Consider the following 14,257-nt stretch of genomic DNA (forward strand, 5'->3'; position numbering starts at 1 on the left):
TATTGGTAGGAATGTATTGCTCTGATCAAACCTTCAGAGGTTTCCACAGCACAGCAGAAATATTGCTTCTGATTATAGCCATTCCTAATGGCCCTGTCATCAACCAGAAGCAAGTTATTTGTGTGATTTCTTTCCCATGCCTCATCTCATCAAACATTTACTTATAAGGAGAAAATCATAAGATTATGTATAGTGTAATGGTTGATGTGAATTTTAATCCTTGACTGTCTCTTCATGGATATATTCCTTATGAGTAAGAGTGAAATAATTATCAGTACTTTTAATCTGTGTTTAGAAAAAAATAGTTTTTATTTATTTGAAATAAACCCCTATAGGTTAGGAATCTATGTAGTAGAGGATGCATCTGCTTGTACAAGTAGGTTTTATTTTTAGAGATTACAGTTTAAGTTAGAACTTCCAAGTTACATAACTGACATACAAATAATGAATTTTTATTTTGAAATTGCTTTTATATATGTAATACATTAATTTTGCCTGTTTTGCTTTGTGTTGTTTTTTTCTGATGACATCACATTTTACTCAGTTTAATTTTTTTCTTGATGTGCTTTTAAATTCATTTTAAAGCTTGCAAATTCATTTTTACCATCAAGTGATGGAGCAACCGTTTCAGTTTGAAAACTTTCATTTTTTTAATAATTCCGTTTCATGCATGTGTTTTGTGTTTGTGACGGTGTGGTGTTGTTTAGTCTATAGAAGAACATGTGGAGCAGGTCAAACAAAACTGCATAGCAGAAGATTGCCACATCAAGGTAGTATTCCACGCTCTCGAATTTAGCTCATTCTTTAAAATTCAAGGAGCTAACCCCTCATCTCTGATACTAATCATGACCTGCCCAGCTGGCTAACTAGTCAGAGTGCTCACTGCTCCCACACACCTCACTGGCACAGGGTAGGAGAAGCTCCACTGTGTCCAGCTTGATCTTTCTTGCCATTGGTTCTTCCCTTTCTTGCTTCCTTTTCCATCTTCAGTTCTGTCCCTTTTCCCCATCTGTTCTTAAACATGATTGTATTTTCTTGCCTCTTTCTTGATTCTGCCTCTTCTTTTCTCCCCATCACCTTCAACTCTAAGCATTACACCTTCCTCTCATCAATCTCCTTCATTACTTTCTTTTTTTTTTAATTAAAAAAAATTTATTTATTTATGGCTGCATTGGGTCTTCGTTGCTGCGCACGGGCTTTCTCTAGTCGCGGTGTGCAGGCTTCTCATTGTGGTGGCTTCCCTTGTTGCGGAGAACGGGCTCTAAGCACACGGGCTTAGTAGTTGTGGCTTGCGGGCTCTAGAGCACAGGCTTAGTAGTTGTGGCACACGGGCTTAGTTGCTCCACGGCATGTGGGATCTTCCCAGACCGGGGCTTGAACCTGTGTCCCCTGCATTGGCAGGTGGATTCTTTTTTTTTTTTTTTTTTTTTAATAACAATAATAGTTAGCTTTTTTTTTTTTTAATTTTATTGCATTTTTTTTTATATTTATTTTTGGCTGTGTTGGGTCTTCGTTTCTGTGCGAGGGCTTTCTCTAGTTGCGGCAAGCGGGGGCCACTCACTATCGCGGCCTCTCTTGTTGCGGAGCACAGGCTCCAGACGCGCAGGCTCAGTAGTTGTGGCGCAGGGGCCTAGTTGCTCCGCGGCATGTGGGATCCTCCCAGACCAGGGCTTGAACCCGTGTCCCCTGGCAGGTGGATTCTTAACCACTGTGCCGCCCGGGAAGCCCTCCTTCATTACTTTCTAACTGTTCTTCTACCCAACTTCTTATTCCTATCTCATCACCCTTATTTAAAAATATTTCACTTCTTATGTGACTCCTTTGTCTTTCTGATTGTGTCTTTTTCTCTCACATTCTTACTGCTGTATCTTTGTGCACTTTTGGAAGAGATAAGAGACACGTTACTGTTATAAATACTAATGAAAATTATGTTAGCTATCTTTTGTGACAGTTACTCGTATCCTGTAATCACAATGGAAATTTTTGTAATTGGGGTGATTACAGGGCATCAGAGAATCTAAGCTAATTCCACAGCTAATTTTCAACACACTAAAATTACTGGTACCTTTTTTCTTGCTGCTGCTGCTACTGCTACATTTTCTTCTTGTCCTCCTTTTAAGTTTTGTGGGATGTACATATATCTGTATGGAGCTGTGCTGCAACAACTAAAACTGCTGACAAATGTCTTGTAGGTTGAAGCAGATCTGGGCTATCCAGGAGGAAAGGCAAAAATCATTCATAAGGAGTCAGATATGATCATGGCATTTTCTGTTAATAAGGTAAAATCTTTAGTCATTATAAAGAATGTAGTACTTTGTTTTAGTGAAATTGCTTAAATTATTGACTTTGCGTTTGCTTTACAGGCAAACTGTAATGAAATTGTTTTGGCTTCAACGCATGATGTACAAGAACTTGATATTACTTCTCTACTGGCCTGTCAGTCATACATATGGATTGGAGAAGAATATGACAGAGAATCCAAAAGGTTTGCTTGCCTTATGTAATCAATTTTAAATGTAGTCTTCTTCAAAAAGAACCTATTAAGTGGTTATGCACTTGATTTCAGTTGTCTTGAAAACTATGTATTTCTTTGGTAAGGAGACAAACATAATTGGTTTAGCTGCCAATAAAGGGCTCTGCTTACATCAGTGTACAAATTACTCCTACTTCTTCCATTAGACCCTGAATTATTCATAATGTTTGAGTCAGAATAATCCCCAACACCAGAGCCTAACACTAACAACTGCCACTTTGACATTTAACCCCAAAGAAATGTCAGAAATTACACAATATTCAATAGATTCAGCTGATCTGGATAATTACCATAAAAAGCAGAATACACCAATATATTAGACTGATTGATGAGTCACATTTACTGAGTAGTTTTCAGTGTTTCTTCTTGATTATCTCTCTATAAGCATACCTTCTTTTCAGATAAAAATGTAGCCAACTTTACTTTTCAGTAAAACTATGGACACTGTACCAAGGGTGCAGTAACGCTTTCCTATTTTGGGGTTTCTCCTCCATGTTTTCCCTCCCTCTTGCTTTTCTCCAGACTCTCGGAAATTTTATGTACTGGGAGTGGTGCCATGATAGCCTCTTTCATTTCTGTTTCTGTCTCGTTAGTATATAATACAACTAGGTTTCAGTCATACTTCAGAGTAGATGTAACCATGTAATATGATATGGCCCATCATAAAAATTACTTTAACATTTAATGTGATAATTAGTACCTAAGTTTAAGAAAACTTTTAACTCAAATTTCTTTAAAATGTTTGAATTTTATAAATGGGATCTCTGTACTTGAAGAGAACATACAGTCTTTTTCTCTACAGGATAAAAAGAAAATCTGTGTTAAATACTTCAAAACAAACATTTGTTCTAATTTGTGCAGCAATAAAATTCCCCCAGACATTAGACTAAACTTATATTTTGCCTAAGGGGAAAAAGTTAACCAGTACTAAAATTGGTGATGATTAGGACTTGTACCTATGTTTTTATTATGGATATTGATACATTTTTTTTTTTTTTAAATAAAGACTGTCCTTCAGATAGATAAAAAGCTCTGTAATTGGAATTTGTGTTGAGAAAATGGAACTGTCACAGTAACACATGAATGTTTTCCACAGTTCAGATGATATTGATTATCGTGGTTCCACTACAGCTCTTTATCAACCCAGTGCAACATCCCATTCAGCAAGTCAGGTGCATCCATCTTCATCTCTGCCGTGGCTGGGCAGTGGGCAGACTAGCATTGGAGCTAGTGTGGTATGTTCTTTACTATTAGGTATGGTTTCTGGATATGGACTCGCTCAAAAATAGGTTGAAATCACTTTGACATAGGAATGATGCTGAAGGTCAGAGGCAGTGAACAGTTAGTACACCATAATAATGATAGCTAGCATGCTGTGAATTTCTTTATGTCAGGCGCATGCTTTTTCTTATAACAACCCTAAGTGGTTTTCATTTTATAGATGAGCAAACAGAGGCACAAAGTGGTAAAGCAGAGATAGAGAGGAATTTGTGTCTACTGTAAGTGTTTGAAAAATGCATCAATAACATTGTTGTTAGTCACTGTAGTTAAAGGGGTCCCATTCTCATGTTCTGCTCTGAAGAATCTGGAGATACTCCTGATTGCCCTCAGGGAGGGGCACTTGGAGGAGAGTTCCCTTTATCACTAGATGAAGCAGCTTGGTATCCTCACAGTCCACGCAGACCAGGGCACGCCAGTAAGTGACTATGCTTTCCCAGCCTGTTCAGACAAGTGTCGTATATTTAGTGGGTCAGAAAATCCACAACAGGGTTTATTTATTTTAGTAATAATCCAGTGTAAGAGAATAACTGTTATCAGAATTAGAGTTGGCCTGAATCATATCCTTCCTTATTTCTTCTGTGTTGCAAAAGAAATTCATTTTTATCTTCTTTTAAAGCTTATGAAAAGGAATCTACATAATGTTAAGAGAACGACCTCACACCCAGTCCATCAATACTGTAAGTATATTATTTATGATCAAAGGACTGCAAGTGATCTCTATCATTTTGAAGTTGGCTTATAGAATGGGAAATGTTGGAACTCTTTCTTCAGCTTTGTTTCTTATTTTTTGCTTTTGCTTTTGCATCTCAGATCTTACAGGTGCTCAGGATGGCAGTGTACGAATGTTTGAATGGACAAGACCTCAGCAGCTTGTCTGTTTCCGCCAAGCTGGCAATGCAAGAGTTACCAGATTATATTTCAATTCACAAGGCAACAAGGTTAGTTCCTGGGGGTTACTGCTAAACTTGTCTGAAAAGAATTGCAGATATTTATGAGTAAATAGCTAGTAAAACTACACTTAAAAACAAATTCAGTCACTCTGGATTTAAGTTGAGCAGGCAGTTTGATGGTGTGTTTATATAGCCCCTTGGCTCTCAATAAAAGCATAAATCCACAGAATTTTGTGTGGATTAATTAATCATCTACTTACAGATACTAAATATTCTGTGAGGGTAAAGAATTCTGTTTCTGTTGAGTGTGTTGATGGTGCCTGTGTGCAGAGTCAGACACCTAAGAGAAACCTTCCAGTTTCTTACTAAGTTCTGCTACAGAAGTTTGGAGGAAAACAGTGAAACAGGCATGGAAAAGCATTTAAAAGGTGGCAGGATATTTACAGTACTTGGGCTTTCTTGAGAACTACAGCAGCAGGAGCATAGGTATAGGCAGAATGTTGGTTAAGTGGGGACTGAGTAACTCTCCGTTTCATAAATGATTTTACCTTCGATATGGCTACTCAGAAGCTGTGTTTAATATTTACACCATTCTTACAGTGTGGTGTCGCAGACGGAGAGGGTTTTCTGAGTATCTGGCAAGTAAACCAAACTGCATCAAATCCCAAACCTTACATGGTAAGTATCACTCAGCATTCGCAGAGCGCATACGGAGGCCACTTTGTTTGTGAAGTGTTTGTTTCAGACAGCGAATCCCATTGGTGGATCTGTTGGGAAAGGGACCACTCTGTCCAGCAGCCACGGCCCAGCACCATCATTGCCCTAGTTTTAGACTGAAATGACTAAAACGCAAAAAACTTGCTTTACACAGCTTGAAGGGTGACCATTATATTTGAAATTTTTAGGGGCCTTCTCTGTGTGTGGTCTTATTCAGGATACATTTTTATTAACTTTTATCTGTTTTGAAATCTCTGACTTCTTAGTGATAGAGTTTTATAGTGATTCGTTTTAGGTACTGTATTAAGAACCAGACAGGTTCCATGTATGCCAGTTTGCTCCAGAATGTTTCTTATTAGATTATAAAATAACCACTCCCAATAGGCCACTTCATCCATTAATCCAAATCATGTTAGAACATGTGGTGATGCAGACAAGCATGTCTGCACTTGGAGGGTCGGGGCACGGCGAGGCTGTAAGGTTAAGTTCATGTACTTGGTGTTTTATTCCTTTGTTACATAATCTAAAAAACATAACCTTTAATTCCATGTTTCTGCCAGCTCTTCCAGTTTTAAAAAATTATTGGGTATTAACCAAGTAACATGCAGATGACAGCTAATCCTCTTATCACTTATTTTTATTCTAGATTTTAAAAAATGTTCTTAGCTCATGCATGTAGTATATGATTAGCAGAGCTGTGTGTGTGTACTGTACCACATTTTGCTGGATTTTGAGATAACATCAGCTGCACTTTGTTCCCATAGAGTTGGCAGTGCCACAGTAAAGCCACAAGTGACTTTGCATTTGTTACCTCTTCAAGTCTAGTTGCCACATCTGGACAGTCCAATGACAATAGGTAGGTTGACAGAGATGCAAAAAAGAAATAAGCATATTTTAGGCAGAAAGGTATTCTTGCTAGAAAGTATGGATTTCTATTTAGTCAGGTTTTTCCACCTCAGGAATACAAAAACTTTGTTACATAATTCTTCAAGTAGTTTTCCTTACCAAAAAGAGAAAGACCAAAATTACTCCTAATGTAATCTACTAAGAAGTATGTGGAATTTTTATGTTAAAGCTATTTTTTTAATTGCTGTTAATACTGTCAAGTTTTTGAGGCTCTGTAGCCATCATTCTCAACATTTTCTTTGCCTCAGATTGTTTTCATTGGCAACATGTGCCCATGAATAACACCTCTCATTTCCCTGCAGTGTTTACCCCCAAGGATATAGAAGCATCTCTTCTACTCAGGAAATCATGTCTCATTTTCCGTGGAGTGATAATGGAAAAGAGATAGGGCCGGGGGATGAGATGGAGCAGAGTTAGGTGGGACCATGTGAGACAGACCCTGTAGTTTGAAAAGGATAAACTCTTGGAAGAGACATATCCCCAGTCCCAAACTCTACCCTCATCCTAGTTGAGAATCACTGCTTTATAAATGTGAGTGAACAAAACAACATAAGATTCAATAAGTAAAAATATTTGATGTAAAGACGCAGTTTATCCCAGTGATGACTTAGAACAATTTGTTTATGATGTATTTTTGTTATTGTTTCTTTATTAGAAATGTATGCCTCTGGGACACATTGATATCACCCGGAAACAGCCTCATTCATGGTAAGTGAGCTAAGTCTTTGATTTTCAGTACACTGTGAAAGAATGCTTTCCTGGTTTTATTTTAACCAGTAAATCCAGTGCGTGTTTATTCACGGGTTAAAAATGGGAAAATGTATAGAGTGAATAAAATTCTAAAAGTTAACTAGAATTTCTGGCTACCTTGCTGAGGTAAATATGTATGGTCACAGAAACCCAGCTAGCCTAGAATAATCTTTGTGTTGTATTCCATTCAGAAAATATGGTATGGAGAGCGGCACTACTAACAAGGCTGCTGAAGAAATCAGTTGCAAAGTATTCCTTGAGCTCAACAGAAATGAGGTCATATTTCAAAGAATTAAATCTGACTGTAAAGTAAAAGTCAGCCTTATCATTAGAAATCTGAATAATGCCATTTAAACATTATTCCTTTTAAGACAGTGTTTTCCACATCGCTGTCCTAAAGATCACTCTTTCACATAATACCACCAAGAGTGCTCAAAGCTCTAGTAAGTTTGGGTTAAAGATAGCTAGGCGGACTTTGTTAAAAAAAAAAAAAAAAAAAAAAAAGATTTGAGTCTTTTACTATGCTGACGTGTATTTTGAAAGATGTAGTTATTTCCCAGTTTTGATTGCAATAGTCTTTGTTTTTGGCGAATAATTATTAATATCTCTTAAAGATTTGCCACATATTAGTTTAAGGTGTTAATCACATTACAATGCACAGAGTCCTGGGAAGGTTGTTAATCATATTAGAATGCAGAGAGTCCTGGGAAGGTTAACTCCTTAACTTGGGGCTGGTAATTTTCACACTAGTGTAGTTTCAATTACTTAGCTGAGAAGGACTTTAAAAAAAAAAAACATTTTATTGAAGTATAGTTGATTTACAATGTTGTGTTAATTTCTGCTTTATAGCAAAGTGATTCAGTTATACATATATTCTTTTTCATATTCTTTTCCATTATGGTTTATCTCAGGATATTAAATATAGTTCCCTGTGCTATAGAGAAGAACTTCTGATGAGGTTTTATGTATAGGCAGGAACTGGGAAAGGGTAAATACTTGTTATTGGTGGGTATTAATGAAGACATTGAGTATCATTGAGAAGCTTGTTCTCCTCTGCACTTTTGCTTCTACATTCTTATGAGACAGTATAACTTAGTTTGGGCATAAAGTTTAAACTTCCTGTGTATATGGGTGTGTGTTGTCATACTGAGATTATGTATAAGATGTTTTTTCTGTCATTGCTTGCCATCTTTTTTAATACTTTGATCATGATTATAGAAATTAGAAGGGAAAATGTGACAGTAATTTCTATATTACTTAAATGTGCATTTAAATATTACCAGAAGCGCTAAGGTAGACATCATTTGGGAAAGGCTCTTGATGTTTTTCTTCAGGTTTCACATGCCATGATCATGGTGCCACAGTGCTTCAGTACGCGCCAAAACAGCAACTCCTAATATCTGGAGGCAGGAAAGGCTACATCTGCATTTTTGACATCAGGCAGAGACAGCTAATTCACACATTCCAGGCACATGACTCTGCAATTAAGGCGCTGGCTCTCGATCCCTGTGAGGAATATTTTACTACAGGTTCAGCAGAAGGTAACATAAAGGTGAGTCAGTACAAGAGGTTGGAATGTGCTAAATATTATCTTTACCTGCTGTCAAGATTGATTGGGGAGGGGGAACCAAACCAAAAAACTCACCGCCCTCTTCGTGCAAATATTGCTTCCTCCCTTACTTCTGTGTGGTTCTTTCTAAATTGTTAGGATCTAGAAATCCAGATAATCAATCTCAGTATACTCTCAGGTCATTAAAAAGCTTTAAAGAACTCTGAGTAAGTGTATGAGTTTAATTAATGCATCGATTTTTTGATGACATGAGTTTGGTTTCTCACATCATCCCCCTCCCCTCTTCCCACCTCTGCCTCCAGTACCTGACTCTGTTTTGTACAGTTGAGGTCTCCAGAGAAGCAAGGTGGTACTGTTCTTTTATATTGTCCCAGGGCCTAACTTAGCGTTAGGAATGTATTTAACTGAATTAACTGAAATATTTAATTGAATTAGAGATGGGGTATATATGGTTAATATGAAACAAGAGGATGTGAAGAGAGGAATTTGAAAGAAGGTACAGGGAAGTGTAAGGATGGTAAATGAGCCCTGTGAATGGTATTATTTCCAGTTAGGTAAACTGTTAGGAAAGAGGTAGTGGACAGGAAAGTTGGGCTTTAATGAGATCAGTTGGGCTGGGAGAACAGAGGTGAAGGCCATGTTTTTAAAATTTTTTCGTCTCTTTCTCTCTTTTTTAAATGACTTACACTTTTTGTTTTCACTTTTTCTTTAAACTAGGTTTGGAGGTTGACAGGCCATGGCCTACTTCATTCATTTAAAAATGAACATGCTAAACAGTCCATATTCAGAAACCTTGGGGCTGGAGTCATGCAGATCGACATCACCCAGGGCAACCGGATCTTCTCCTGTGGGGCAGACGGGACGCTGAAAACGAGGGTTTTGCCCAGTGCTTTTAACATCCCTCATAGCATTCTTGACATTCTATAGACTTAAAGGTTGGGGCTTTATTTTTATAAACATTTCAATTAAAAAACACACTGCAGAAATTATTAGGCATTTCTGCTTTCCAAGCAGTTGTTAACCCATTGAAAACAATACAGAGAATCTCTGTGTAGAATTTGAATCTGATCCAAGCTTGAGTTTTAGGCTGAGTTTTGTGTATATGGGCTGGTAGAATGACTGTGCATGTGTACCTTTTATCATGCTGACATACTTAAAACAAAACCTAGTATTGTATGAAGGGTAGCTGTTCTTTACAGCATTTAGCAAACCTGATTCAGAAAACATTTGAGGTTAGAAGTTAGCATATAAGTAAGTTAGTTATAATAATGAGAAGGACCTTTACACCAAATCAAGAAAGAAAATGTTGCTGTTTCAGGTTTTTCTTCCTATTCTTACCACTGATTGAAGCATGCCTGCAGTCTCCTTTGTTGAATGAAGAATAGTCATAAGGAGTTAGAAGCTCCAGGACACCAGACACACACTGTAAGCTGCGTGTAAGCACACTTTGCAGCAGCGCACAGTGACTAGTTCTCTGCTGTGAGAGGTCGTTCCCATTCTTTCCTGCTGAATATTTTTCCTGTTAGTGTTTATACTGATCTAGTACTGTAATTTGCAAATGAGTGCAAATTTAAATGCAATGTTTTCCTCACAATTTGCACATTCACATTTTTTGGACTGCTAGTTTTTCTATTTAAATATTTGCCTTCATGTTAGGAATGTAATACGTGGACATGACATATTGGTAGTTAACCAAAACATACCAAGTTAGTACTTCTTTTTTAGTCCAGTTTAGTACTTTTTCTTTTCACGTATTCAAGGTTAAAACACCCACAACATTTTAAGGCTATGTTGAAACTATACCAATAGAGCATTTCATATCATAATTAAAATGAATGTTAGGCTTTTCGTGGCCAGTTAATAGTTGATGAGATTGGTGATATTATTTATTACCACAGCCTATTGTATAAACTATGCAGAGAGTTAAATATTATTTGCTTGAAAAATATTAGCCAGTGTTGTCATATTTTGATGTACTTCTTGGTTATGACCAAAAATATGTTCTTGAAGTATTGAAACCAATGTCTGTGTTTAAATGTTTACCAGCAAATTGTCTCATCACGTTAATGAGAATGTTTAATGCCTGTGCAGTATATAGTAAAATATAATGGCATAAGAGCACCTTTCTCTGAAGGCAATGTGGTGTTTGGGCTGTGAAATACATATGTAAAAGAAAAATAAATGTTATTTGTTAGAGTTTTACCTCAGTTTGGTCTGGCATTCTTTGATAATATTTTTAACAGTTGAGATCATTTTAACTTTGATAAAATGCTTAACTGTGAGAGAATTCTTAAGGTATTAGGCAGTTCATTCATTTACTCAAATATTTATGAGTGCCTTCTATATCAGAAGCCCTTCTAGGAAACGGGATACAGCGGTGACCAGACAGAAGGCACGCAATGTTGGGATTTAGCTGGATAAGAACTAACTCCACTGTACCTTGTTTATTGAACTGAGAGTGGATTTTGGCACCCACACTGGTGAAGGAGCTGAGCTGGGGATGGTGCTTATGTGGAATGGTGAAGAAAAGAGGAGGAGGGAGGATGCCTGAATGAATACATAGGAACACAAGTTAGACAAAAATTGTAAACATATACAGACACTTACCACAGTTCTGTATACAGTAATCTGTATATGTTGCATTCTCTCCATCATTGTATGTTTTATACTAAAACAGTACCAGCTGATTTAGAATCTGCAAGATAATAGAATTTTTTAAAAAACTGTAGTTGGTTTACAATATTGTGTTACTTTCAGGTGTACAGAAAAGTGCTTCAGTTACATTTTTTTTCTGATTCTTTTCCATTATAGGTTATTACAAGATACTAAATATAGTTGCCTGTCATATACAATAAATCCTGTTGTTTATCTGTTTTATATATAGTGGTGGGTATCTGTTAACCCCATACTCCTGATTTATCCCCCATGCCACCTTTCCCCTTTGGTAACCGTAAGCTTGTTTCTATGTCTGTGGGTCTGTTTCTGTTTTGTAAATAAGTTTATTTGTATTATTTTTTTTAGATTCCACATATAAATGATATCATATATTTGTCTTTCTCTGTCTGGCTTACTTAGTATGATAATCTTGAGGTCTCTCCACATTGCTGCAAATGGCAGTATTTCATTCTTTTTAATGGCTGAGTAGTATTCCGTTGTGTATATGTACCACACCTTCTTTATCCATTTATCTGTTGATGGACACGTAGGGTTGCTTCCATGTCTTGGCTGTTGAAAACAGTGCTACTTTGAACATTGGGGTGCATGTATCTTTTCAAATTAGAGTTTTCATTTTTCCGGATATGTGCCCAGGAGTGGGATTGCAAGATCATGATAAATCTTTTTTTAGTTTTTTGAAGAACCTCCATGCTGTTCTCCATAGTGGCTGCACCAATTTACATTCCCACCAACAGTGTAGGAAGGTTCCCTTTTCTCCACATCCTCTCCAGCATTTGTTATTCATAGATTTTAATTTTTATTGGAGTATAGTTGATTTACAACATTGTGTTAGTTTCTGCTGTACAGCAAAGTGAATCAGTTATACATATACATATATCCACTCTTTTTTAGATTCTTTTCCCATATAGGCCATTACAGAGTACTGAGTAGAGTTCCCTGTGCTATGTACAGTAGGTTCATAGATTTTTAAATGATGGCCATTCAAACTGGTGTGAATTGATACCTCATGTGGTTTTGATTTGCATTTCTCTAATAATTAGTGATATTGAGTATCTTCTCATGTGTTTGTTGGTCATCTTTATGTCTTCTTTGGTGAAATGTCTATTTAGGTCTTCTGCCCATTTTTTGATTGGGTTTTTTTTTTGGATATTCAGTTGTATGGGCTGTTCGTATATTATGGAAATTAATCCCTTGTGGGTCACATGGTTTGCAAATATTTTCTCCCATTCTGAAGGTTGTCTTTTCATTTTGTCTATGGTTTCCTTTGCTGTGCAAAAGCTTTTTAAGTTTCATTAGGTCCTATTTGGTTATTTTTGCTTTTATTTCTTTTGCCTTTGGAGACGGATCTAAGAAAATATTGCTACTATTTATGTCAGAGAATGTTTTGCCTTGTTCTCGTCTAGGATTTTTATGCTGTCATGTCTTGTTTTAAGTCTTTAAGCCATTTTGGGTTTATTTTTGTGTACGTTGTGAGGGTGTGTTCCAACTTCATTGATTTACATGCGGTTGTCCAGCTTTCTCAGTACCACTTGCTGAAGAGACTATCTTTTCTCCATTGTATATTCTTGTCTCCTTTGTCGAAGTTTAATTGACCTTAGGTGTGTGGATTTATTTCTGGACTTCTGTTCCATTGATCCATATGTCTGCTTTTATGCCAATACCATGGTGTTTTGATTACTTTAGCTTTGTCGTATTGTCTGAAGTCTGGGAGGGTTATGCCTCCTGCTTTGTTCTTCTTCCCAGACTGCTTTGGCAAGTGTGGGTCTTTTATGGCTCCATATAAATTTTAGGATTATTTGTTCTAGTTCTGTAAAAAATTTCATGGATAATGTGATAGGGATTGCGCTGAATCTGTAGATTTCTTTGGGTAGTATGGCCATTTTTTTTTAATATTTATTATTTATTTATTTATTTATTTATTTATTTATTTATGGCTATGTTGGGTCTTCGTTTCTGTGCGAGGGCTTTCTCTAGTTGCGGCAAGTGGGGGCCACTCTTCATCGCGGTGCGCGGGCCTCTCACTATCGCCGCCTCTCTTGTTGCGGAGCACAGGTTCCAGACGCGCAGGCTCAGCAATTGTGGCTCACGGGCCTAGTTGCTCCGCGGCATGTGGGATCTTCCCAGACCAGGGCTCAAACCCGTGTCCCCTGCATTGGCAGGCAGATTCTCAACCACTGTGCCACCAGGGAAGCCCAGTATGGCCATTTTTAACAATATTAATTCTTCTAATCCAACAGCATGGGACATTTTTCCACTTCTTTGAATCATCTTAAGTTTCCTTTATCAGTGTTTTGTAATTCTTAGCTTATAGGTCTTTTGTCTTCTTGGTTATGTTTATTCCTAGATTTTTTTTTTTGATGTGATTTTTAACACATCAGTAAAAAATTTAAAAAATAGTAAAAAATAATCCTTTATTTTTTACTATCTCTCTAATAATTCATTGTTAGTGTAAAGAAATGCAACAGATTGCTGTATATTAATCTTGTATCCTGCTACCTTGCTGGATTCATTTATTCTAATAGATCTTGTGTGGAGTCTTTATATAGAAAACCCTAAAGACAAACCCTAGAGTATCATATCATCTGCATATAATGACAATTTTACCTCTTCCCTTCCAACTTGAATACCTTTTATTTCTTTTTCTTTTCTGACTGCTGTGGCTAGGACTTCCAGTACTATGTTGAATAAAAGTGGTGAGAGTGCCATGATCAAGTGGGATTTATCCCAGGGATGCAAGTATTTTTCAGTATTCGCAAATCAATCAGTGTGATTCACCACATCAACAAACTGAAGAATAAAAACCATATGATCATCTCAATAGATGCAGAAAGAGCTTTTGACAAAGTTCAACACCCATTTATAAAAACTCTCCAGAAAGTGAGCATAGAAGGAACCTACCTCAACATAATAAAGGCCATGTATGACAAACCCACA

The 14,257-nt window shown here is 36.9% G+C and overlaps 1 protein-coding gene across 2 annotated transcripts in view; it reads left to right on the forward strand.

Annotated features, from left to right (window-relative positions):
• The window catches only part of DMXL2 (Dmx like 2), a 151,295-nt gene extending 140,491 nt beyond the window's left edge, over nt 1–10,804 (forward strand). For both annotated transcript variants that reach the window (XM_059913301.1, XM_059913302.1), the window contains exons 34-44: nt 708–770; nt 2,193–2,279; nt 2,364–2,485; nt 3,630–3,768; nt 4,431–4,491; nt 4,625–4,752; nt 5,305–5,382; nt 6,186–6,277; nt 6,983–7,035; nt 8,412–8,629; nt 9,365–10,804. In XM_059913301.1, the coding sequence (XP_059769284.1) occupies nt 708–770; nt 2,193–2,279; nt 2,364–2,485; nt 3,630–3,768; nt 4,431–4,491; nt 4,625–4,752; nt 5,305–5,382; nt 6,186–6,277; nt 6,983–7,035; nt 8,412–8,629; nt 9,365–9,574 (1,251 nt within the window). In that variant the 3' untranslated portion in view covers nt 9,575–10,804. The remainder of the gene's footprint in view (nt 1–707; nt 771–2,192; nt 2,280–2,363; nt 2,486–3,629; nt 3,769–4,430; nt 4,492–4,624; nt 4,753–5,304; nt 5,383–6,185; nt 6,278–6,982; nt 7,036–8,411; nt 8,630–9,364) is intronic.
• The last annotated feature ends 3,453 nt before the right edge of the window (nt 10,805–14,257 follow it).

Source organism: Balaenoptera ricei, chromosome 2 (genome assembly GCF_028023285.1).
Source record: "Balaenoptera ricei isolate mBalRic1 chromosome 2, mBalRic1.hap2, whole genome shotgun sequence".
Lineage (NCBI taxonomy): Eukaryota > Metazoa > Chordata > Mammalia > Artiodactyla > Balaenopteridae > Balaenoptera > Balaenoptera ricei.